This window comes from Eurosta solidaginis, chromosome 2 (genome assembly GCF_040869045.1).
Source record: "Eurosta solidaginis isolate ZX-2024a chromosome 2, ASM4086904v1, whole genome shotgun sequence".
In the NCBI taxonomy this organism is placed as follows: Eukaryota; Metazoa; Arthropoda; class Insecta; order Diptera; family Tephritidae; genus Eurosta; species Eurosta solidaginis.
Window position 1 is genome coordinate 292,092,426 of NC_090320.1, and position 26,231 is coordinate 292,118,656.

A 26,231-nucleotide genomic window follows, 5' to 3' on the forward strand; every position below is an offset into this window, starting at 1 on the left:
TTTATTAGCTAATCTAATCAATTACTCACTCTTTTACAATCTACTTCTCTCGAAACCGTGGCACACAAAATTTAAGCATAGGCGCGCATGTACTTACACTGGTGGCAAAAAAAAAAATACTTTTAGCCATATGCTCCCGCTCTTTGACTGATAACAGTTATTCGCAATCATTGATAATAATTATTTTAATTTTTGTTAACAATATAATAAAGGCCATCGACAACTCGTGTTGGTCGTAATATATATCTGACTAGCATTCATAAAGTTCCACGAGATTTTTGGCATCAAAACTGTTTTTTCAATAGCTACTCGGGCAACCTGTGTTGCAGCCATTTTACATATCTACAGCCCATGGAGAGCGATTTCATACCACACCTACCATAATTAGCAGACAGACACAAATATCTTTTGAAATCGGGATATGTAAAGATTGTAGCCCAGAGAAGCCCTGGTTCACACAAAAATTATTGGACAAATTTGGAAGATATACCTGTGGTAACTTAGGACCAAAAAGAAAACGTTTGTTATACATATCAAGCTTTACATTTTTTTAATGCCATACATTTGTGAAAATACAGAGGCTCATTAAGAATAAAACGAAGTAACTGCCGATTAGTTTAAGACTTGGAAGTCCTCCACTCGACACCATTATCCTCCGACTTTCAATTACTTTTGTGTAATACTTAGCGGAATCTTTAATGACGCGCTTTTTGTCCACACTTGACATGTTCACATAAAAGAGTCCAAACTTTTCTCTGTAAAAAATTTAACTGTCTCAAATTAAAAATTCAATTTAGTGTCCCTTTCTAATACACTTACGTATATCCCCAATTCCATTAAAAATTATCTATTAAACTCCAAAATGTGTAGTGCGTAACATTACAGCCATCGTTGAATGCATTCAATATTGCTTGTAAGTGGGCCTGCAAATAGAAAATAATTGGTTTTAATTTAATTTTTACACCAAAAAATCAAAATGCGTGTTCGTTGTTAAATAGTGCAAATTAGTCCAGCTTAAATATGTTAAAAAATTTTTTCATTAATCTAAGCATTAATTAAGACCTTCGGACTCTCCGATCCGATATAACCTAAATAAGTTACATCTATCCAACAAACAAAAATGTCGCTTTTGTAAGCTGGGGGATGAAACGCCGAATGCGTCGTTCGGGCAAAGTAGAAACATTTCCACCTAGGTGGCGTGACTCTTAATTCCCTCGTTAGATGGAGTAAAAAGCCTGCAGAGGTCTAAGATACATGAACAGCCCCGCATACAGTAATAGGGTGAAAGGTCAAGCACAATAGATCTAAACAAACGTGAAACCAACTTCGTAAATTGGTATTTACGATACTATTTTTCCTTAACCTTGAGGTACTCAATACGTCCTGAGTCATCCAATTGGCTATTGTCGGACCAGCCATTTTCTGTTATGAATACCTCAATGTTGTTATATCTATTACGAATCCATCTATGATGAAAATATTGCTTGAAGTAACATCACAATCTTAAAAGATGGTTCAATAAGTTCATACGTACTTCAATATTCCTTCAAATCCCTCTGGCACACAATAAAGCCATTGTGATTTGGAGTGCTTCCAATATTCATCTCTTGATAAAATTACATTGCGGTCATAGTCTTTGGACGGCACTTCACCTTGCGGCAGCCATATCCGCATGGGCTGATTCATAGTAATTAAGACCCAAAAAGTCTGCAGTACCTTTTATCACTATCGACCAATCTTCACTTAAAGCGGGCAAGCGTGATTCAGACAATCCTTCCTTCAAACTATTGTTGCCAATATCAGATAACATGACAGCTGGATAATTTCCGGTTTTACCATATATGGGTTCGGCCAACCAACTTAAATTGAAAATGAAATTAACTTGAGTTCAAAACTAGTTTTCATTTTAAATTTGTTTAACCATTACTTCATATTGCATAGCGCGCTCAATGGCTTCATCTGGCGTATTACTATATTTTTTTAAGAAAAATCTACTACTAAGGCTTATACCAATTTTGCCATATTGGCTGCGGAAATATTTTTGTTGGTATAAGCGATAAGCTTGGGCATGTGATTTTAATAGATGATCCATACATTTATATTCGCCAACACCAGGGCTACGCACTAATGGCGGAAAGGTGGCAACACCATAGCCTTTAAGACGAAATATGAAAGGTTCGTTATGTGTGACCCACAGTTTTACACGATCACCAAAAGTTTCAAAAAGAAAATCGGTGTAAGATGTGAAATAATCAATAAAATTGCTATTCAGAACTCCATTGTACTGTTCAAGCTCTTGAGGTACATCATAATGCAGCAATGTCACCATTGGTGTGATATTATTTTGTAGTATCAAATTGATTACTTTGTTGTAGTAAGCAATGCTTTTGTATACCGTAGTTACATGGGGAAGTACTCTTGCCCAAGAGATGGAAAAACGATAAAAGTTTACCTAAAAAATATTGAAGTATAAAAGAAATCTTGTACAATATTCATGCATTTTTGTGTAGTAAGTCTGTTCTCTTGCCAATTCACGGGCGCCTGTTGTTGCCCAACATTTTTTAAAACTTGTTAGCAAAACGTAACAATAATATTTTATTATTTTAAATTAAGGTATTTGCATGCACCTTAAGCTTCTTCAATGCTTCCAAATCCTGTTCGAAACGATAGTAAGATTCGGCTGAGTTATCTCCATTCGACCAATCAAGAATCTTTTCAGGATATGTGTGTGTGAAATTATCCCAAATAGATTGTGCTTTACCATCTGCATTCCAAGCGCCTTCGATTTAATAAGCAGCAGTTGAAACACCAAAAGAAAAATCAGCTGGAAATTCAGTAATGCCGCCCTTATGTTCCAGCTCACATTTGTTTACGGCCCATGTTGCGCCAATCAGTAATATACTGCAATTTTTGTACAATTCAAAATGAATTTTTTTTTTGATTTCAAGTTTAAAACATGTAATTTACCTGAGTAAAAAAAACGAAGTAAAACTTCATTTTAAGCTAACTAAAGAAAAAAGCACTAACTTTATCCAACAGTGGCGGTCATTTAAAACATAACGATTCGTTTCATCCCTTGTTATTGAAAAACATTTCATACCAAAAAGTAACACCTGACTTTTTATCGTATCTAATCTAAGAAAATAAGTTTGATGAGTGCAGTATTTTTAATGGGTTGTAATCTAATCAATAATGAAGATTGGCTGCTAAGACAAACCAAATCAACGTTACTCTGCAGTGCATATTAGATCGTATTAAAAATCTTCAAATTTAATTAGCACAGACTTGTTAAACATCTGCTAACATTTTAATCATTCATTTCTTTGATTTTTGCTTAAGTTTTATAAATTAAAAAAAAAAAAAATTATAATAGTCATTATTATTCGCCGTTAGAAATAAAATAAAAATAATTCGAAACATAGGTCCTTGTTTTTGATTAAAAACAATTAAATAATTAAAACTAATTAAATATTTAAATTCAATCAAACAATGCAAATTAATCAAATTATTAATCATAATCAAACAATTACTGCATTAAATTAATTTATAACGTTTTAATTATTAAATTAAAACAGTAAAATATTTTTATGCCTCAGCAATTTAAAATAAATAATTAAAATTAATTCTTGTGAAAATAATTCGTTTTTAATCATTAACAAGTAAGGAAGGCTAAGTTCGGGTGAAACCGAACCTTACATACTCAGCTGAGAGCTTTGGAGACAAAATAAGGGAAAATCACCATGTATAAAAATTAACCTAGGGTAACCCTGGAATGTGTTTGTATGACATGGTTTTTAAATGGATGGTATTAAAGAGTATTTTAAAAGGGAGTGGGCCATAGCTCTATAGGTGGACGCCATTGTGGGATATTGCCATAAAGGTAGACCAGGGGAGACTCTAGCATGTGTTTGTACGTTATGGGTATCAAATGAAAGGTGTTAATGAGGGTTTTAAAAGGGAGTGGCCCTTAGTTGTATATGTGAAGGCGTTTTCGAGATATCGACCAAATTGTTTAGTAAAGATATATCGATTTTTGCTGAAGTTTTCGTGTTAACGGCCGAGCGGAAGGACAGACGGTCGACTGTGTATAAAAACGGCGCGTGGCTTCAACCGATTTCGACCATTTTCACAGAAAACAGTTACCGTCATAAAATCTATGCCTCTACCAAATTTCACAAGGATTGGTAAATTTTTGTTCAACTTATGGCATTAAAAGTATTCTAGACAAACTAGATGAAAAAGGGCGGAGCCACGCCCTTTTTGAAATTTTATTTTATTTTTGTATTTTGTTGCACCATATCATTACTGGAGTTGAATGCTGATATAATTTACTTATATACTGTAAAAATATTTAATTTTTTGTTAAAATTGGACTTTTAAACATTTTTTTTTAAAAAGTGGGCGTGTTCTTCATCCGATTTTGCTAATTTTTATCTAGCACATATAAAGTAATAGTAGTAACGTTCCTGCCAAATTTCATCATGATATCTTCAACGACTGCCAAATTGCAGCTTCCAAAACTTTTAAATTGCCTTCTTTTAAAAGTGGGCGGTGCCACGCCCACTGTCCAAAATTTTACAAATTTTCTATTCTGCGTCATAAGGTCACCCCACCTACCAAGTTTCATCGCTTTATCCGTTTTTGGTAATGAATTATCGCACTTTTTCCGTTTTTCGAAATTTTCGATATCGAAAAAGTGGGCGTGGTTGTAGTCCGATTTCGTTCATTTTAAACAGTGATCTGAGATGAGCACCCAGGAACCTACATGCCAAATTTCATCAAGATACCTCAAAATTTACTCAAGTTATCGTGTTTACGGGCGGACGGACGGACATGTCTAAATTAATTTCTTTTTTCGCCCAGATCATTTTGATATATAGACGTCTATATCTATCTCGATCAGTTTATGGCGTTACGGATTACCGTTATGCGAACAAAGTTAATATTCTCTGTGAGCTCTGTGAGCTCTGCTCAGCTGAGTATAAAAAGGCAAAATAACTGGCAATAAATCACTAAACGATTACCTGAAGATCATCCAATATAATTAATAACCATTAGAATTTTAAATCATTATTTAACAGGTCTGAATTAACCACACCAGTAAGGGGATATATTTTTTGTTGTAGGGTGTTCAGGCATGCGTAAAGGTAGTTTCAATATTCCATTTAATCCAATTCAATTTACTTAAACTTTTAAATACACAGTTTTAGATGGTATGGCTTTTTATATAAACGTTTCCACTAGTTTATCATATAATTTAATTGCGTACTATATTTATGAACAGTATTTATAGCTAGTATTAACTTTAATGCAAAAGATACTTACCAGGTTTTTTTTTTCTAAGCTAAATTCCAAGTCTCCTAAATTGGATTATTATCCTTTTATCAACTTTAATTTTTAGTAATCCATTTATTCTCAACTCATTTATAATAATATAATTGTAAGGTTTATTTAAGGTTCAATATTATTCTTTGGCGGAGAGCGAATCATTTCAAGAAACAAACCCAACTAATTACCGTTTCACCGTCTTCAGTTAGTCACTTATTTTTATATATATAAATTAAAGGGAATCTCGTTTTCTGCATGCTAACTGAAGCATCGTGTATTCTCAATAAATTTTTATACTCAGTTGAGCAGAGCTCACAGAGTATATTAACTTTGATTGGATAACGGTTGGTGGTACAGGTATAAAGGAATCGAGATAGATATAGACTTCTATATATCAAAATCATCAGTTTCGAAAAAAAAAATCGATTGAGCCATGTCCGTCCGTCCGTCTGTCCGTCTGTCCGTTAACACGATAACTTGAGTAAATTTTGAGTATCTTGATGAAATTTGGTATGTAGGTTCCTGGGCACTTATCTCAGATCGCTATTTAAAATGAACGATATCGGACAATAACCACGCCCACTTTTTCGATATCGAAAATTTCGAAAAATCGAAAAAGTGCGATAATTCATTACCAAATACGGATTAAGAGATGAAACTTGGTAGGTGAGTTGAACTTATGACGCAGAATAGAAAACTAGTAAAATTTTGGACAATGTGCATGGCACCTCCCACTTTTAAAAGAAGGTAATTTAGAACTTTTGCAAGCTGCAATTTGGCAGTCGTTGAAGATATCTTGATAAAATTTGGCAGGAACGTTACTCTTATTACTATATGTCTGCTTAATAAAAATTAGCAAAATCGGAGAACGACCACGCCCACTTTTTAAAAAAATTTTTTTTAAATTCAAATTTTAAAATAAAAGTTAATATCTTTACAGTATATAAGTAAATTATGTCAACATTCAACTCCAGTAATGATATGTTGCAACAAAATACAAAAATAAAATAAAATTTCAAAATGGGCGTGGCTCCGCCCTTTTTCATTTAATTTGTCTAGGAAACTTTTAATGCCATAAGTCGAACAAAAATTTACCAATCCTTGTGAAATTTGGTAGATGCTTAGATTCTAGGACGATAACTGTTTTCTGTGAAAAAGGGCGAAATCGGTTGAAGCCACGCCCAGTTTTTATACACAGTCGACCGTCTGTCCTTCCGCTCGGCCGTTAACACGATAACTTGAGCAAAAATCGATGTATCTTTACTAAACTCAGTTCACGTACTTATCTGAGCTCACTTTGTATTGGTGTAAAAAATGGCCGAAATCCGACTATGACTACGCCCACTTTTTCGATATCGAAAATTACGAAAAAAGAAAAAAATGCCATAATTCTATACCTAATACGAAAAAAGGGATGAAACATGGTAATTGTATTGGTCTATTGACGCAAAATATAACTTTAAAAAAAAATTGGTAAAATGGGTGTGACACCTACCATATTAAGTAGAAGAAAATGAAAAAGTTTTGCAGGGCGAAATCAAAAGCCCTTGGAATCTTGGAAGGAATACTGTTCGTGGTATTACATATGTATATAAATAATACCCACTCCCTTTTAAACCCTCACTAATACCTTTAATTTGATACCCATATCGTACAAACACATTCTAGAGTCACCCCTGGTCCACCTTTATGGCGATATTTCGAAACGGCGTCCACCTATAGAACTAAGGTCCACTCCCTTTTAAAATACTCATTAACACCTTTCGTTTGATGCCCATATTGTGCAAACAAATTCTAGAGTCACCCTTGGTCCACGTTTATGGCGATATCTCGAAAAGGCGTCCACATATAGAACTAAGGCCCACTCCTTTTTAAAATACCCATTAACACCTTTCATTTGATACCCATATCGTACAAAAAAATTCTAGAGTCACCTCTGGCCCACCTTTATGGCGATATCTCGAAAAGGCATCCACCTATAGAACTAAGGCCCACTCCCTTTTAAAATACCCATTAACACCATTCATTTGATACCCATATCATACAAAAAAATTCTAGAGTCACCCCTGGTCCACCTTTATGGCGATATCTTGAAAAAGCGTCCACCTAAAGAACTAAGGCCCACGCCCTTTTAAAATACTCATTAATACCTTTCATTTGATACCAATATCGTACAAACAAATTCTAGAGTCACCCCTGGTCCACCTTTATGGCGATATCTCGAAAAGGCGTACACCTATAGAACTAAGGCCCCCGCCCTTTTAAAATACTCATTAGCACCTTTCATTTGATACCCATATTGTACAAACGCATTCTAGAGTCAACCCTGGTCCACTTTTATAACGATATTCCGAAAAGGCGCCACCTATAGAACTAAGGCCCACTCCCTTTTTAAATACTCATTAACACCTTTCATTTGATACCCATATAGTACAAACAAATTCTAGAGTCACCCCTGGTCCACCTTTATGGCGATATCTCGAAAAGGCGTCCACATATAGAACTAAGGCCCACACCCTCTTAAAATACTCATTAACACCTTTCATTTGATACTCATATCGTACCAACAAATTCTAGAGTCACCCCTGGTCCATCTTTATGGCGATATCTCGAAAAGGCGTCCATCTATAGAACTTAGGCCCACGCTCTTTTAAAATACTCATTAATACCTTTCATTTGATACCCATATCGTACAAAATAAATTCTAGAGTCATCCCTGGTCCACGTTTATGGCGATATCTCGAAAAGGCGTCCACCTATAGAACTTAGGCCCACTCCTTTTTAAAATTATCATTAACACATTTCATTTGATATTCATATCGTACAAACAAATTCTAGAGTCACCCCTGGTCCACCTTTATGGCGATATCTCGAAAAGGCGTCCACATATAGAACTAAGGCCCACGCCCGCTTAAAATACTCATTAACACCTTTTATTTGATACTTATATCGTACAAACAAATTCTAGAGTCAGGCCTGGTCCACCTTTATGGCGATACCCCTAAATGGCGTCCATCTATAGAACTATGGCCCACTTCCTCTTAAAATACTTTTTAATACCTTCCATTTGATACACATGTCATACAAACACATTCCAGGGTTACCCTAGGTTCTTTTACAACATGGTGATTTTCCCTTACTTTGTCTCCACAGCTCTCAACCAGGCATGCTTAACCAACGAAACGATATCATTTCGTTACGATAATCAACGTTAATAAACGAAACGAAGTCATTTCGTTTCGTTTATTAACGTTAAGATCGTCAAATTAACGAAATGATTTCGTTTCGTTTTCTGCCATATCCAAACGAAATCAAATCGTTTATGTTGATTATTAATTTCAAACTATGCTGGCAAAGCTGATTGATGGCGGAGTCATTAAAGGTGAAAGCATTAGCCAAGCTGATTGCAACTTTTCTCATGAATTTTGACAGTACAAACATTTCTCAGAGTATTTTTGACATTACCGCCAACGAATTACACAAACAAATTACATAGAGTTTGTGTGTGTATGTGCGCTCGTTGTTGCCACCTTACGGCTTCACCATGGCTATAGCATTGCCAGCACAATTCAAATATAAAGTATCACGTTTTTGTTAACGTTTTTAACGTTAACGAAAGCTTTTCGTTTCGGTTAAAAACGTGATACAATTTATCTTGATAATTTCTTTATCGATAATATTTCGAAGTGTTTCAACGGAAACGGTGGAAATTTTTTGATAAACGATTAGCTTAACGTTAAGGTGCATCCCTGCTCTCAACTGAGTATGTAATTTTCGGTTACACCCAAACTTAGCCTTCCTTACTTGTTGAAAATACGTTTTAACTTAACCAAAGATGGTGAAAATGGCCCCAAAAGAGGAACAGCAAATCAAATACAACTGTTTTTTTAACTTTTAAGGGCACAATAACAACCAAGCTAAAACAACTGACAAATATATGTAAATATGAAAACTTAAGAAATTAAAATATTTCATTTTATCCTAATGCTAAAATGGAGAATAATAGATACAATTCAATTTTGGTCTCCATTGGAGATTTTAAGGGTAGCTTGAATTTTGACTACTTGTAAAAAACTTCTGTCGTAAACAATATTAGAAATTTTGATATTTTTTAACTGAATTTGGGCTGTGTCGCGCGCATGTGGCAAAAATCTGCAACATTCACGGGCTCATAACTTGATTTAGCAATTTTAAGTTCCTTTAATAAGTTACCTCATATTCTGTGGCTTTCGGTATTTTCGATATAGTAAAACTAAACATAAATACTTAAAAACGCTCACCTAGATTAATAGGGAGCTAAGTCAAATATTTAATTTCTGAAGTGACGCATACTATTGAATTCCCCAATTAAATACCTTCCGATCTGAAATTTCGATTAAATATAAGATCTACAACTCGCCTTTAGAGGGGTTGGTGAATATGGGGCATTCGATCAGTTTCTTGCCTTTCGTAAACATTTTGATTTTTAAGTTGACCGCTGTTTGGATCTATGTGTGAGGTATTCAGTATGTGACCCATACATAAATTGAGGTACAGCAATTTCAATAAACTGAGCAGTGCCAAATAACATTTCCTCATAATTTGAAAACCGTTTTTGGGGATATTTCAGAGTCATTAGGGATCAGTTCGGACTATTTCGGACCGTTTTGGTGTCATTTTCGTTATCGTTTCGCAGCTATGTACGAGCCAATTGGAGACTATACCGGGGCTATCTCCAGATAATCAAGGAAAACTTTGGGATCATTTCGGGATCATATCGGACTATGCTTGGATCATTTCATTATTCTTTTCGGGATCATGTCAGTGCAAATTTGGAGGCTCGTTATAATTTCGAAAACATGTTGTAACCGTTTTGGGATCATTGCGGCACTATTGCGTTATTACTTTTGGAACTTTTCGGAAAGTTTCATAGTTGTGTGGGATCACTTCGAAATCATTTAAGGAATATTTTTAGTATTTTTTTTGCAACAATTAAAGACTGTTTTAACTATGATTGAAACTATTTGCGGATTATTTTAGGATAAATTGAAACTAGATTCCGAAAAGTTGAAGGATAATTTCGACATAATTTCGGAACTTGTGGGAATATAAAGTTATTTCCTGTGATTAATTCATCATATGGTGCATGCGTCTAAAAATGAGCAACGTTTTATTTTCTCAATCAGCCCTCCCTCGCTCGAATATATAATCGCGACGTGTCATCCCATCCTTTTAGCGTCCCGCACCCAGAGCCCAGTCACTTGGCGGGTTAAAGTTGTCCCTGACAGCTCAGGGATTGTGCGAGTGGGTTCGTAACCTTTTGGTTTTGGTAGAAAGTATACCCTCCCCAAACTCGTTTCTTTAGGGGCAGTTGATAACCCCACCGTCTTCACTGTGTTAGCCGGCTACTTTTGTGTGTTTCTATTGTCACCCATTAGTGTTGTCACTTTATTTAGTTGCGGGATTAGGGTTTCGGGGTCAGTGATCCCTAAGGGTTAGTTAAGGTGGTGACACATGTATCGATAACACAAAGTTGATCTTTGAATATAGCAGATTTTGCAATATGATGCCTCCTATCTTCAGTATCAGTCGTTTATGGTCTGGTAAGTATACCTATGGCCTCTTTTAATTTGCATGACAACACAAATAGTCAAAAGAACGCAGCATATTTGTCTGGTGATCACTTTCGAACGTAAAAATCGCACACCAAACTGCCGGATATACGCATTAATCTAAGTAAGCAAAATCTGGCCGATAAGAAAACCTGTTTTCCTTACGAACATGACTGCTGGGCAGGCTGTGAACGATCTTCTCAAGAAAGGTAGGTACTTTCCTAATATCTTGCAGTTAAAAAAAAAAAACATTATACATGTTGTAAAAAATTAGAAGGTAGATAAATAGCTCAAAAGGCTCCAAATATAGTAGTACGCGGGGCATCCAGTCAAAAACATTACCCAGCAGGAAATGGGGCTAACGAGAAGCCAGCTATTAATTACTTCTCAATAAACTAACGAGTACTAGCATCTGTTTATTTTCTTTGAAAAAAGCTAATTACTTTTGTACGGCAATGACCGAAAAAATGTCAGACGTGGTTATTTTATTAACGAAAATCATTCTCTACAAGTCACTTATCGTACCCGTCCTGCTATATGGTGCAGAAGCATGGACCATAAGAACAGCAGATGAAGCGGCTCTGGGAGTGTTCGAGAGAAAAGTTCTTCGAAAGATTTATGGACCTCTACGCGTTGGCGATGGTGAGTACCGAAGAAGATTTAACGATGAGCTGTACGAGCTCTACGCAGACATCAACATAGTCCAGCGAATTAAAACGCAGCGGCTGCGCTGGCTAGGCCATGTTATGCGAATGAAAGATGACGATCCGGCAAGAAAGTGTTTCTATCGGAACCCGCCTATGAAAGCAGAGGTAGAGGGCGGCCCCACTCCGTTGGAAGGACCAGGTGGAAAACGATTTAAGCTTCCTTGAAGTGACCAATTGGCGCCGGTTGGCAGAGAGTAGGAGCGCCTGGAGCGCCTTGTTGGACGGCCATAACCGTTTAAACCGTTAAGTGCCAATTAAGTAAGTAAGGTTATTTTTGCACTACTTTCTAGCCAACTAGTAGTCAACTAATTTTAGTCGAAATATAATTTGACCTACTACTTTTTTATTTAACTGTTACAGTATATTATCCCTTATCATCGATGCATTCCAATCCCACTAAAATCCAACAACAGATGGCTTTTATTATGGATGCGCTTTAGGTAAGTGTTTTTTTTTAATTATGTATGAATGGCAATGGAAGTGGAAATGGGATTCGGGTTGGCACTAAAATTAAACGCATTACGACCGTTTTTTTATTTAAGGCCCTGATTTTAATATTTAATAAATTCATTCGATCAAAATACATTAAGCAACTATTTATTATTCACTGCTTTATTAATGGCATTATATACGTTGTTCACCAAAAAATACATTTTTACGAATCTACTTCCAATTCTGGTACCTTGCGACTTTCAATAGCCTTTGCGTAATATTTTGCCGAATCTCTCATGACACGCTTTTTGTCTTTGTCCGCCATGTCTACGGAAAACAGTCCAAACTTCTCACTGTAACAAATTTAAATAAACTTTCTTTTTAACTGTTATATATATATGCATATGATCTTACGTATATCCCATATTCCATTCAAAATTATCAAATAAAGTCCAATATGTATAATGTGTGACGTTGCAACCTTCGTTGATTACATTCAAGACTGCTTGTAAGTGAGCCTGAAAGGATTTATAAAATTATATGATGTAACTTGTTGAAAGTCTGGAGGATTTTCCGATGAGATAAGTAACTGAATATCTTAAGGTTTTAATGAAAAGTGTTTTTACAGAGTACTTGTATCATTTCCGTGGCAGTCGGGCTAGTAAAAGAAAGGACCGGAGCGTATCGGATTCATATTTGGCAAACGGCGGCCCAAATCGGTAATACTCCCATGTACTTTAGTTAGTTTAGAATTACAACAGCAACAAGAAAAATATTAAATGTACGTTTTGTGTTGTTCATTTTCGACATGCTTGGATGCATATTCAACCCCCATAAAATAATGTTTGCATGCAACAGTTTCGAAACTGTGCCATCTTCAGTAATTTTTCGTTCTTGTCTTCTAGTTCTATAGTTTGTAGCTAATGACATGTATATTGTCAAATTTGTTGCATTTATGCGACTGTAAGAATACGCTAGGAAAAGCTAGAAAAAAATAGTCAAGCCCAGCCCTTCTTAAGCAGTTACAGAACAGTCCTTAAGCAAGAACAAACGGCAATGTCTCACTATCAGACATTTCTTATGGGCTTTAAGCTAACTCTTTCAATAAATCGAAATAGCAAGGTCTTAAAATTTGTAAGTGGGTTTTAGCCTTTCCTTTTTCTGCTTTGCTTGTTCACAAGGAGTTAAGCAAATATGCTGTTTTTTCGGAAGTAAAAAAATATAATGTAGGGCCTTGTAGACACTATAGAACATTTTTTGTATGTGCTTTTTATTTCTGTCCGTTTTTGTTACGTGTTTGTTTGCAGATACAAGTTTGTTTGTTTTATATTTCCTTTTTTTATTATTTTATCATCGAGTGGTTTCTGTTTTTAAATTTTTGCACTTAAAGTACTCTTCCCGTTTTATTGGAATATATAATTTCGACCATGTGATTCGAAAAGTTGGATTCAGCTATCTTTTTCTTACTCCTTCCTTTTTTCTTGACATATGACCATTTGTGTGTATGAAAATTGTTGACTTTGCTCCTCTATTGCTACGTGTTTGTTTGTTGTACATTCCCGTTTTGTTCGCTTTCTGTGAACCAGTTTTAAACGTTCAAATATTTTGTCAGGGTTAGTCTTTGCTTTTTCATTTATAATTTTACTGTTAAGTCGTATGGTTTTTATATTTTCATGTATACAAGTACGCCTTTCCTTTCCTATACCATTTGGGTAATTTATTACGCAATTTATCATATAATAAATTGTAATAATAAATTGCCAATTAAAAAAAAAATTGCGTAATAAGTTGTTTCAAACTGCAAATGCAACCTTGTAAAGTGTGTTTATTGAGTAGATTTAAACGTCAGTTACGCATGGGTCAACTATATGGTTGGCTCATCCCATCAGCTGATTTTATTTTTTTCATTTCACTGGAGTAGGAATTGTGCAAAGAAGATGGTAAACTCAAAATGAAATCAAAATATTGAACACATTTTCTTACAACACACAAAAATTTCAAAATTTTATGTTTTCATTCCATTCCATTCGCCTAAATCAACACGCACATTTTGACAGTCTGAAGAAAGGTATGTTGTTGCTTTAGAAATGAGCCAACCAGCAATCAAATTAATATTGTGTAAGCTAAATTGAGTTTTATGAACACCACTTATTTTAAATTGAAATTGGCTCAGTTTATTTTTCTCTTTGAAATATTTTCATTGGTTTAAGGAAACAATTATGTTTCCATCCAGAATACTTGATTGAATATTTTTTCCAGTATTTACATTTGCGAGATAGCTCGGTGAATGAGAGTATTCGACTGTAAAGTTGTGAATCTTGACTAGAAATCCACTGCCATCCAGTTACACAATTAATTTCTTCAATTTTTTAAATATAATTTTCTTAATTTTAAGAAAATTATGGCTTAAACCAGTTTTTGAGAACCTTATTTGTCTAGATTAAGGAAAGCGTTTCCACGGCACAAATTTATCAAATTTCTTTTTAATTTTAAGGATTTCTTACGATTTGTTTGAGTGAAAGCTGTGTGTGTTAAATAAGCCCCCTAAATAAAGTATAGTTTATATTTATATTTATGTAGTATTATTAGTTTATGTAGTAAATCGTTCGATGATCTACATGCTTCAATTTATGTAATTTTTCCTGTCCAAATCTTTGCTGTTTATTATTTTATGTTCTTCATGATTGCTTTCAAGTTTATCCACGAAGACTTTTTGGTATACATTCTTTGGCTTTTTGTTAAAAGTTTATTACTTAGATTAGGATTTTATTAATGGATTAGGAATCGTTTTGATGTGTAACAGCTTTTAGTGTGTTATTGGTTTGTTCTGTTTTGGTTTATAAAGTGTTGCTGCGTTAATTGTGTCCGTTGTCTCTTGTACTTTTTCAGTTTATATAAGTTTTCAATATCAAAATTAACACGTTTGCTAAGATTTGTAAATTTAAGTATCAAGTGTCTTCATAGTTCGGTTATGTTAGTTGGTGTGAAAAATCGGCAGCGAAATATGTGACGAAGCAAATGGGTTAATTTGGGCACACGCATATCATGTTCGAACATAGCACATTAATTGATTTTTTTCAAAGCCGATTTATTAACAAAAAGGAGGTATCATTATGTAATTTAAAATTAAGACTAATGCTAGTACGTACCTTAATATAGTCAATACGTTCCGAGTCATTCAATCGATTGTCAGTTGACCAACCATTTTCTGTTATCATTACTTCAACGTTGTTATAATTATCACGAATCCACCTACAATGAAAATATTATCGTATAGAACTACATTATTCTAAATAGCCCAATATAATATATATATCGCTCATTTGCTGCAACGTCGTCATAACTCAAAAAACACAATTTTCCAGGAGAGCCATTCAAAGATTTTAACTGCCATATGTTGCGCATATAAAGGCATATTTTCATTTTTATAACACGTGGAAAATTTTTAACTGATAACGAAGATTTTTTTATAAAATATAGATCATGATATTGGGTATGTTCATATGTTATTAACTCAAAAGTCATGTTTTTTGAGTTCTGACGACGTTGCAGCAAATGAGCGATATATACTTCAATAAATCCTCTAATCCCTCCGGCACACAGTACAACCAATTAGATAATGCGCGCCTCCAGCTTGCATCGGGATATTGTATGATATTAGAGTCATAACCATAAGATGGAATTTCAAACACGGGACTAGCAGGAATATCAACATAAGTTGCACCAAAATAATTAATGCCCATAAAGTCAGCAGATCCCTTTATAATATTTTGCCATTTTTTACTTAAAACAGGTAAACGAGATTCAGACGATCCTTCTTTCAAACTATTTCTTTCAATATCTGCACGCATGAGTGCGGGATAGTTTCCTGTTTTACCAAAAATTGGTTCAGCCAACCAACCTAACTGTAAGCAATAGATTTCAATTTTTTTTTTTAATATAATTATTTGTGTTCCTAAAAGCATATAATAACATACATTATATTGAATACCACGCTCAACGGCCTCGTATGGGATGGTTAGATTTTCTAGGTAGTAAAATCCAGTGTCTATGGCAATACCAACTCGTCCTCTTTGCTCTTTCAAATATTTCTTTTGATATTTGCGATAAGCCATTGCATGCGATTTCAAAACGTGATCCATACATATATAATGACCTACGCCAGGGCTATGCACCAATGGCGGATAGGCGGCTTCACCATATCCTTTGCTGCAAAATACGTAAGGCTCATTATGTGTTATCCACAGTTTGACACGATCACCGAAAGTTTTAAATAGAAAATCGGCATATGATACGAAATAATCTATGATAGTGCTATTCATAAAACCATTGTATTGATTAAGTTCCTGTGGCATGTCGTAATGGAACATTGTCACCATTGGTTTGATATTATTTGCTATTAGCAAATCGATTAATTTGTTATAGTAAGTAATGCCCTTTCTGTTTTTTTTTTTCGTTGTTACTTCGGGCAGTACCCTGGACCATGAAATTGAAAAACGATAGAAGTTCACCTATAAAAATTAAAAAGATAAGTTGATGAAACATTTTGTTTAAATGTGATATATATGTTTACTGTAGAGTTGTCAAATTGCTGATGACCTAATTATCAAAAGTTTCGAGAGTTTTCGAAAAAAAAAGTCCATTTGTCTGTGCTCTGAACTAAAAAAAATAGGGCTTTGACCTTCGAAATCGCTTAAACTACAACTCGATCTATAAAAAAATCAATTTTTACTTATGAAATCATTATTAAGCAGTGACTTGAGTTCTTTATTTATAACTTATATTCTTGATCATTGATTTCAATTAATTATGCGTGGTTGTAGGTAATTATAAACACAGAGCACATGTCGTTCGAAGAAATCATTAATTCATCTGGCCACGTTCACTTTTTATAGACGTTGTGCGAAAACCCTTTATCTGAGCTATATCTCAACAATAAAAAAATTTAAATAAAGTAAGAATACATTCAGATATCATACGCAAGTCATTATCTATTATATAAATAGGTAACTTCAAATTTTCGTGCCCCCTTTACGAACAAACAATAATTCTATGTACAAACATTTAGATACGCATCGATACAATTTCTCAAAGAGCAGTGCAGGACATTAATCCATACGTTTGTTGTAAAAAAAACAAGAACATAGCAAAAATAAAATGTAAGGCTAAATTACCGCTATATTTAACGAAGTCCTAAAATAGTCCCCAGATGATCTTGATAATTCTCGAAATAATATTCAAAATGTCGCAAAACAGTGCAGAACTATCCCCTAAAATTATTACGAAAATAGTTTCGAAAATATATCGAAATAATCTCGCTCTTTTCTGAAAACAGTTTTAAAATTATTCCAAGACGATCCTGAAATATGTAAAATATAATCCGAAAATGATTCTGAAAATATTTCCGAAAATGGTTCTGGTATTAACCACAAACAGACGTGAAATAATTCAAATAATTTCTTGAAACAATTAAAAAACTATATTGAAATTGTGCTGAAATTATTGATGAAAATAGTTCTAAAACAGCCCACATACTCTTGAACGCCGTCTTGAAATTATTAAAAAAAAATCCTAACTATCAAACTCAACTAAATCGTGATCCTAACGGTAAATTGTGCACTTCAAGATACTTTTCGCTATAACTTAATAGTTCGTAAGGTATTAACACATTCGCTCCATGTGAGGTCTTTATTGACCCATCGGTTTCACCTAATAGTCGGTGAACTATATCGGCCTGGACGTTTTCTTAAACTTCATATAGTTTCTGAAGTCCAAGAAAAACAATATCAATTAGTCTTGAAAAATTTTAAACAACCTTAGTTCGACACCTCTAATTTTCATTAGTTACGCTCATACCTTCAACTTCTTTAATGCTTCAATGTCCTGTTCAACGCGGGAATAAGACTCTGCAGCATCATCTCCATTGGAACGGTCAGCAATTCTTTCGGGATACGTGTGTGTGTAATTATCCCAAATGGATTGTGCTTTACCATCTGCATTCCAGCCTCCTTCGATTTGATAAGCGGAAGTTGCTACACCATAATTAAAACTTTTTGGAAAGCTTGTACTTCCACCTTTATGTCCTTGATAACATTCTTTGTCTTGGGCCAATGCTGTGCAAAATAATGCCAAGCTAAAAGTTTTTATTTAAATTTTTTGGGCTTTCAATTTTTTATATTATTTTTTTTTTATATTTAAATCAAACTTGTACCATAAATTTGATATACCTGTAGAAAGTGATGAAGAGAACCTTCATCTTAGATATCTAGTAAAGAAGGCTATAGAGAAATTCACACTTCAGCAAGTAATTGTTGATTGCTGAAATTTTACTTTGGGTATCGTATTTATACACATTCCGTTTGTGAATGAGAAAATCCACGAAAAAAAATTTATGAATAAATATTGTATAAATTAATATTTGTTTAGACCGCATTTCTAGTTGTTTCTTAGGCAGGGTTTAGACTTTCATAATTTTAAGCTTGATCATAGTTTACGTACAAATTACCTTTAAACTAAGTAATTTCGGTTGGAAACGAAACATTTAATATTAAAATCTGTCTAAATAAAATAAAATTAAACTATCAAACAAGAAACAGGTTGAATGAAATTGGTTTAAAGCATATTTTTATGTGCCAGAACACTTTCTGACTTTATCTTATAAATTACCTTTAAAGTAAGTCATATATAATAAAACATTTATGCCTGGTTTTCAGTGCGAGTTTAAACTCTAGTTAAACTTCCCTAGAGTTTAACTTTGCCACTTTGTCGATTACATAAAATTTTGCTGCCAATCTCAGTTTAAGCGGTCGAAGTGGCAGGGTTAAATTTTTGGCCACTTTAACTGCAGTTTAAACTCGCATTGAAAAACCCGGGACTAATAGTAAACTACATTACAAGTCTACATGAAATACATCTACTTAGTTTATTGCGAATGACAAATAAATTAGAAAGTGGTTGAAATAAATTTTGTGTATAGCATATCTTTATTTATTTTTTATGAGCTGATAGCCATCGCAGCTAGTGCTCTTTAGTGTTGTTCCTAAAATTTATTTTAAGCCTAAATATATATTCTTTCAAGATAAAGTTTATTATAAGCTGCTGGGTGTCAAAACATTTGCCGTTCTTAAACCGTAATTACCTATAATGCTCATAAAAGACTTAGCAATCTAATCAACGGAAAGTCATATATACTGTTTTTTTTAAACAGTTTATAGTATGTTCGTATACAGTATGCAGTTTTTAGTGTTAGTGAAAGTTAATATACCGCCCCGGGACCCCTCCGCTCGAAACAGTTGCTTTTGGATAACGTTTTAATCGACCTGCAATTCAGATTTACAAGAAATTTGGCACAGAGATTGATAATAGCGTGGAAGGATCTACGGCCTTTAGAACATCCATTTTTCATTAATTTCAATGAAGCATATGTACCAAAGTTATACAGCAACGAACAGAAAAATAGCAGTGGCAATCTTGATCAAATTTCATTAATTAAATTTAAAAAAATTTTTTTTAAAATTTTTTATTTTCGACAATTTAAGAAAACTCTTCCAAGAATATTATAACTAAAACTAGGCAGACCAATCTCAAAAATGGTTTCGAAAATATTCGAAAAATCTAAAAATTTGACAAAAACTTAACTTTTTATTTGGAGTTTGATTTTTTTTTTTTTTGATTATGCAGTTTTGTTGCCCGATAAATTTAAGTCCTACAAAGTCAAGTTTAGGCCTTGGGAAATATGCATATATTTTTTCCAACTTTTTTTTTATCCAAAGGTTGTTTTATATTTTCCTCCATAAAAAATGTGAACAATTTTATATTTTTCTATATGCATACAGTAAAGCATACAGTAAACAAAATGTTGGGACGACCATATTATAAAAATTTCAAAATTATCGGTGTAAAGAATATTGATTATAGTTTTGCTAAAATATTTGATGATTGAGTATACATATTTGTCTTGTGGGATTAGTAAATATTTACAAAAAAATATACGACACCAAATTCGATTTCAAGTGTTCCCAGTTTAAAAAAAGTTTGGTGTATTCAAAATACAGAAAGACTGGAATATATTGCTATTATAGGGTACATTAATTCTGGAGAACGATAGACCGGAATATAAACGGGCCGGAAAGCATAATATTTATACGTTTAAACAAATTGTGTATATATTAATACGTTTTTTGTTTTAAATTGTATAAATTTTCGTATTTAATTTATCCAGCTTTTTAAGATGTAGCATTTTTTTATAGTGCTGCTGAAGGTTAAGCCCGCTTATTTTATATTGAAGATTTTATCATACTTTCATATCATAAGTGTAGATTAAGATATGCACTTGGCAGTTCATATAAAGTTTTAGTGCATATGCATATACATGTAAAAACAAGTAAAGATATCTAAGTTCGGGTGCAACCGAACATAATATACTCAGCGTGAGCTTCAATTGTACATTTCATTTCAGATAAATTACTTTTCTACATAACACACACACAGCCCGTTTAAAAAAATGTCTCCCCATTTCCTCTTACAATAAAACTTGATAAGTGAAATATCATTGATTCAAAACTATTTCTTGCTAAGTTATAGCTTATTATTCTAGTCTACGACCCTTTTAAACTTGTTGTATATATATCTAAGTTACCGTGGTCTTTAACCGATCCCATCCATTTTTACTACAAATATTTTCTGTTATAAGGAAAATATGTATACACAATTCCAATAAGATATGTTAATTTTCTTCGAGTTATGGCTCACGAAACATAGAAAATTAGGCATAAAAGGGGGGAGGGGTGCCGCACCCATTTTAAAAATTTTTAGTGTTTTCCAATTTAATACAATCGTTTATTTTTAACAATGTATTTTAATAAAATATAGCCAAACAAAAGCACTACGACCAAAATTGCCCAAAGCTCGCTAATAGCCCGAATCTTCTCCATCTTTACAACCAAAACTTTATTTACAGATTTGGATTCCAAATAAGGGCGCAAAAGAGACACGTACATAAAAACAGCAATTAGAAATAATATAAATGATGATTCAATTTAGAAAGTAAAATGCTATTGATACAAACCTCTTTTCACTAAGATATATTTTATTTTATTCTTCTGCGACCCTTTTAAAAATCTTTTATATAAAAGTGGGCGTGGTCTTTAACCAGTCTCGTCCATTTTTTCTAGTAATATTTCCTGCTATAGGGAAAATCTGTGTACCCAATTTCATTACGATCCGTTCATTTTTCTTCGAGTTATGGCTCCCGAAACATATAAAATTGCTTAGTCATAAAAGGGGCGGTGCCACGCCCATTTTTAAAATTTGAAGTTTTTCCTATTTAGTGTTATAAATCCACTTGGGAAATGAAATACCATTGATATAAAGCTGCTTTTTGCAAAGATATAGCTTATTTTATTCGTCCGCGACCCTTTTAAAAATCTTTCATTTAAAAGTGGGCGTGGTCCTTAACCGATTTCGTAAAATTTTCTTCAAATCATTCCCTATAGTATAGGCAACCTCTTTGCCGCATTTTGTTACGATAGCTTTAACGATTTTTGGTTTATGATTAATAATATTTGTAAAACTGATTTTATCACAAGCGGGCGGTGCCACGCCCATTTTAAAACATTTTTCAAATTTGTATCAAGAGTCTCAATATCAGTCCACACGTCAAATTTCAACATTCTAGGTTATTATTTACTAAATAATCAGGTTTTTTGCGTTGTTCAAAATGTTATATATACAAAAAGTGGGCGTGGTTATCATCCGATTTCTATTGTTTTCAATACCAATCTATTCTGGGTCCAGATAAGCTCGTGTACCAAATTTGGCGAAGAATATTTACTCAAGTTATCGTGTTAACGGACAGACGGACGGGCGGACGGACATGTCTCAATCAATTTTTTTTTTTCGACACTGATGATTTCAATATATGAAAGTCCATATCTATCCCGATTCCTTTATACCTGTACAACCAACCGTTATCCAATCAAAGTTAATATACTCTGTGTGCAAAGCACGCTGAGTATAAAAAAACACAGTTAATATATTGACGCTTGGTATTGACTACTCCGCAATGGGATGTTCTCGTAGTCTTGCATATTTTGTCGTAGAATAAAAACAATCCGTGCACCTTACAACATAAAGCGAATCCCCCTTATATATTCTGAGTTCTTTATTACGCTCTAGAAATAATAGCTATTTTTTGAGTTTAAGTTTTTCTTCAAAAAAGTTTTATTTTCATATGCAAATATGATTTTTTAAGAGACGGTTTGTGCTTTTTATCATGATGATTATTCGTTTGTTACATTCTTTATTTATAAAAATTTGTTTACCCAGTTGTACTCGTGCATGAAATATTTTGTGGGCTTATAAATTTAAATGAACAATTCTTGTAAAATTTCTTTCAACCAATTTGATTGAACTTTGATACCATCTTGTTCTATGAATTTTACCTAGGCATTGACACTACGAATTCTTTTATATAACAACAAACGAAAGACATTATCCTTCCGTGTTTGAAGAGAAATATTTTGTTTCTTATTCATAAAGAATAAAATAAATGTGTAACCCTGTAGAGAAGTCAGTAACTTTTGATACCAATTTCTGGTTCACATCTAGACCTAACGTACCAAAAACAACTAGTTTCATAATAATTAGATTTTGTATAGTTCAAAAATGTACACTTTGGGTTTATATATATCGAAAAAGGTTACACTTGTATTAGAAGCAACATGTAGAATTTCGATCTGGGTCGGAACCAACGAAAAATTACCAAGAAGAGAGCTAGATCTAAGCTGTTCATTTTTACACTTGCTCGGAACTATTGAAGTAATGCGAATAAAAGAACTACTTCTAAAGTGGGAATTTGTACATATCTACTTCGGAACAACAAAAAAGGTATTGCAGGACATCGTCATGTCAAAATCGTCAGTTGAAATCATGTAAAAGAGATAAAGGGCAAATTAGTAGTGATTCCGAATGCACTAAAACGGCACCAGTTTTGAACGAGGGATTTCCCTTCAGGAAGGCTTTTATTGAAAATTTGTATGGTAATGTCATTATAAAAAGCTTTATAAACACTTCCCTACAAGAATACTGACTATCATATGACTATCATCTGATTGTCAGCAATGTCAACCTAACGATCAGCGCCTCATACAAACTTTCTATCACAAACTTAAGGGGACTTGCGCAAATGTGATGTAAACAACTGTGTACGTGTGAGTTTTTGTTCTCCTATCCGTACTGCTCACTCTCATTCCTTTTCCTGGATCAGTGTTGACACTCTAACTATCAAAAAGTGTCACAAATGATAGTTTAGTGTAGATATCAGGTTTGACTGTTATGCTATCACAAATGACCATTGTTATATTCCGCCAAAAATGAAACAATGCTTTTTGCTTTTTATTTACTTAATTTCATTACGTTTTTAATTTTGTACGTGATAAAAGCATACGTGCTTCTTATTTGTTTAAAATAAATAGTTTTATAAGAATTCGAGTTCAGAATGTTCAATTTAAATTCAGAAAATAACAAAACAACAGAAGAGCGCTTTCCTCATGCGGAAACACATTTAAAAATGAATCACCACTAAACACTATTATTTTTCGCGTATCAATTTGAGTGCGCCCCACACATTACGACAGCTTTTGGTATTTTTTAATATTATTTTCGATTTTTTTTTCTTTTAGTATGGAGCTTTGAAATGCTCTCTTTTTCAATTTTTAAACTTATTTTTTATATGGTTTTCGTCGGTTGAAAATGGCGGAATTTAAAAAATAACAAAACAACCGTGATAATCATTTGATTGTCATATGACAGTCAGTAGTGACAACATGATTAAATCGGATAAACTGTTCTCGCATACATAAAATTCCGTTGAGAATTATGTGTCTGTCTCACATGCATACTGGTATCTGCTGTATGTTCTTTTGTTCTGTACCAGGTGTCCGAAGCTTTCCCAGTTTGAGTCCTTTTTCATGATTATAGGCTGTCGTTGGGTACATGCGGACATGCGTGTGCGAACAAAGGAACATACATACATTTGAGTATCAATGTTTACGTCATCGCAGGATCAGCATTGTCAATTACAAGTGTGAGTGTATTAGTAAAACTATCAGCGTTTCTTGTAGGGTTCTTATATCTTTATGTACATATGATGAATTTCATATCAAAGGCTGAAAAAAACGTACATTTTGAACCCGACACCCTCAGAATATGATGAAATTTTGCATGGGGTTACATCTTACCCACCCAAACACAACCTCATTTTTAGAAATTGCATTTTCGAAAAATTGTGGGCGTGGGAAGGTATCGAAATATCCGAAAATATTAGAAAAATGACGATAATAGGTACTTTTAAAGTGTGATTACTATGGAATGGCTTTACCGATTTCAAAGATCTTCATACCATTAGAAAGGTATTGAAATAAGCTTTCAAAAAATGATACTGTAAAAATTTTTTAGTACACTCAAAAAAAATATTTTTTTAAATAAAATTTAAAACTGAAAAAACACTTCAAAGATCAAGCGATTTTGAAAAATAAAATTTTATTTTAGAAAGGTCTATTTAATATATATAACATATCTGAAAACTAAAATGGGGGTTTTTTTTTTTTAATTTATTTAAGTAAATGCATCTCTTGGTTACTTTCTGATATTTTGATATCACGCGTAAACTAGTCAACCGATTTCAAAAATTTTTACACCGTTAGAAAGGTATTAAAATCACCTTTTGAAAAAATACACTGTAAAAAATTTTTATTCCAGTGGGGTGCACCCCAGCTAACATCAAAACAACGGCTCGAATACTTCACGTACAAGGAAAAGGTCGGCGGCTCAATGTACTTGAGAACATGGAGATATACAAGTTAAAAACATTTGACGGCAGGATAATAAACGAACAAACCAACACTATCTCTGACGAAATATTTGAACCCTTAAAACTAGTTTACAAAAAACAGCACAAGCCAGAAGGTACAGCAACCAAACACGTAACAATGAACAAGCAAACACGAAAAATTTACCAAACGGCAAAAATTACCGATTTCTACCTACCTCAACCTACCGCTTAGATACCTACAAAAACAACCCTTGGAAAAGGTAACAATTCGGACGTATCAATACCGCGCACACACACACGCATATTAACATTACCTACCACGGACACATAGATTGACATTACCTGCCACAGCACCCATGGACTATAAAAAACAACACAACGGATAGACACAGACCAGAACGAAACTAGGCATTGATATGGAATCAACTAATAAATACAGATGTCTGCAGCTATGAAGAAAATGTTCCTCTCAACTTCGAAGCAGCGCTGATATCTGAGCATTTTCCAGCAGTCTCCGACATTCATCGTTGCCGTATTTGCGAAAGTTGTCGCTTTAAACTTAAGGATGCTATCAAGATTGCTGATAATCAGCGTTCTACTGAAACGGAAAGTGAAGAGGCACAAGAAATCTTGACTAGCGGTGAATTGTATCATGAATATAAGGAAGTTCCAACATGCAGCAGCTATACTAAATCACTCGAACGCAACGAACTCGTGGACAATATAAATAAGCATGTTATTCCTCATCTTGGAAGCCATCCATCGCCAATGAAGCGAAAATATTTAGAAAGGGATTCATACTGCAAAAAAAAAAAAACATAGCAAATTGCGCAAAGTATTTCGGATTCACTTGGAGGTGATTCACTGTCAACTTTATCAGAAGACCTAAAGAAGATCAAAGCTTACTACGAACAAATTTTGGAGAACATGAAATATCAAATCGAAAACTGCTCAAATAATTTGGATAAGCAAAAAATATTATCTCTATTACCAAACACCATGACATCTAAGGAAATTAAAGACATTTTTGGGCATGGTTTATCTTACGAATTGATAAAAATTAGCAAAGATATACAAAAAAATAAAATAAAGTTTTCGGACGTCAAACGCTCTAGCATGGACAGGCGTAGTTTACCTGAACAAACTTTAAACACAGTAAAATTGTTTTATGAAGATGATGAAATAAGCCGAATCATGCCTGGGTCACAGGACTCAATTGTAGTAAGACAAGGAAACATACGCGAGAAAGTTCAAAATAGACTAATGCTGTCATCGCTTCGTGAAACTAACTATGAATTTAGAAAAATACATCCTTCACTTCAATTAGGATTTACAAAATTT

General features: G+C 33.7%; 1 protein-coding gene and 1 pseudogene across 1 annotated transcript; both read right to left on the bottom strand.

Moving 5' to 3' along the window:
* Positions 1 to 540: 540 nt before the first annotated feature.
* LOC137241895 (myrosinase 1-like) lies at positions 541 to 9,545 on the bottom strand (annotated as a pseudogene).
* Positions 9,546 to 12,207: 2,662 nt separating this feature from the next.
* On the bottom strand, positions 12,208 to 18,392 carry LOC137242857 (myrosinase 1-like). The gene is made up of 7 exons (XM_067770110.1): positions 18,286 to 18,392; positions 17,915 to 18,191; positions 16,036 to 16,569; positions 15,629 to 15,963; positions 15,208 to 15,310; positions 12,473 to 12,576; positions 12,208 to 12,411 (listed from the first exon to the last, which is right to left on the bottom strand). Exons 1-7 carry the CDS (start codon positions 18,312 to 18,314, stop codon positions 12,282 to 12,284), a joined length of 1,512 nt encoding a protein of 503 aa, XP_067626211.1. The 5' UTR covers positions 18,315 to 18,392; the 3' UTR covers positions 12,208 to 12,281.
* Between the last annotated feature and the right edge of the window lie 7,839 nt (positions 18,393 to 26,231).

What these genes read in the sequence shown, in the direction of transcription:
- LOC137242857 (XM_067770110.1), bottom strand. Translation starts at nt 18,314, where the DNA reads ATGAAGGTTCTCTTCATCACTTTCTACAG. An exon ending in AAGCATTAAAGAAGTTGAAG is followed by an intron (nt 16,570 to 17,914) that starts GTATGAGCGTAA and finishes TAATTTTTATAG; the next exon opens with GTGAACTTCTATCGTTTTTC. An exon ending in AGCGTGGTATTCAATATAAT is followed by an intron (nt 15,964 to 16,035) that starts GTATGTTATTAT and finishes TATTGCTTACAG; the next exon opens with TTAGGTTGGTTGGCTGAACC.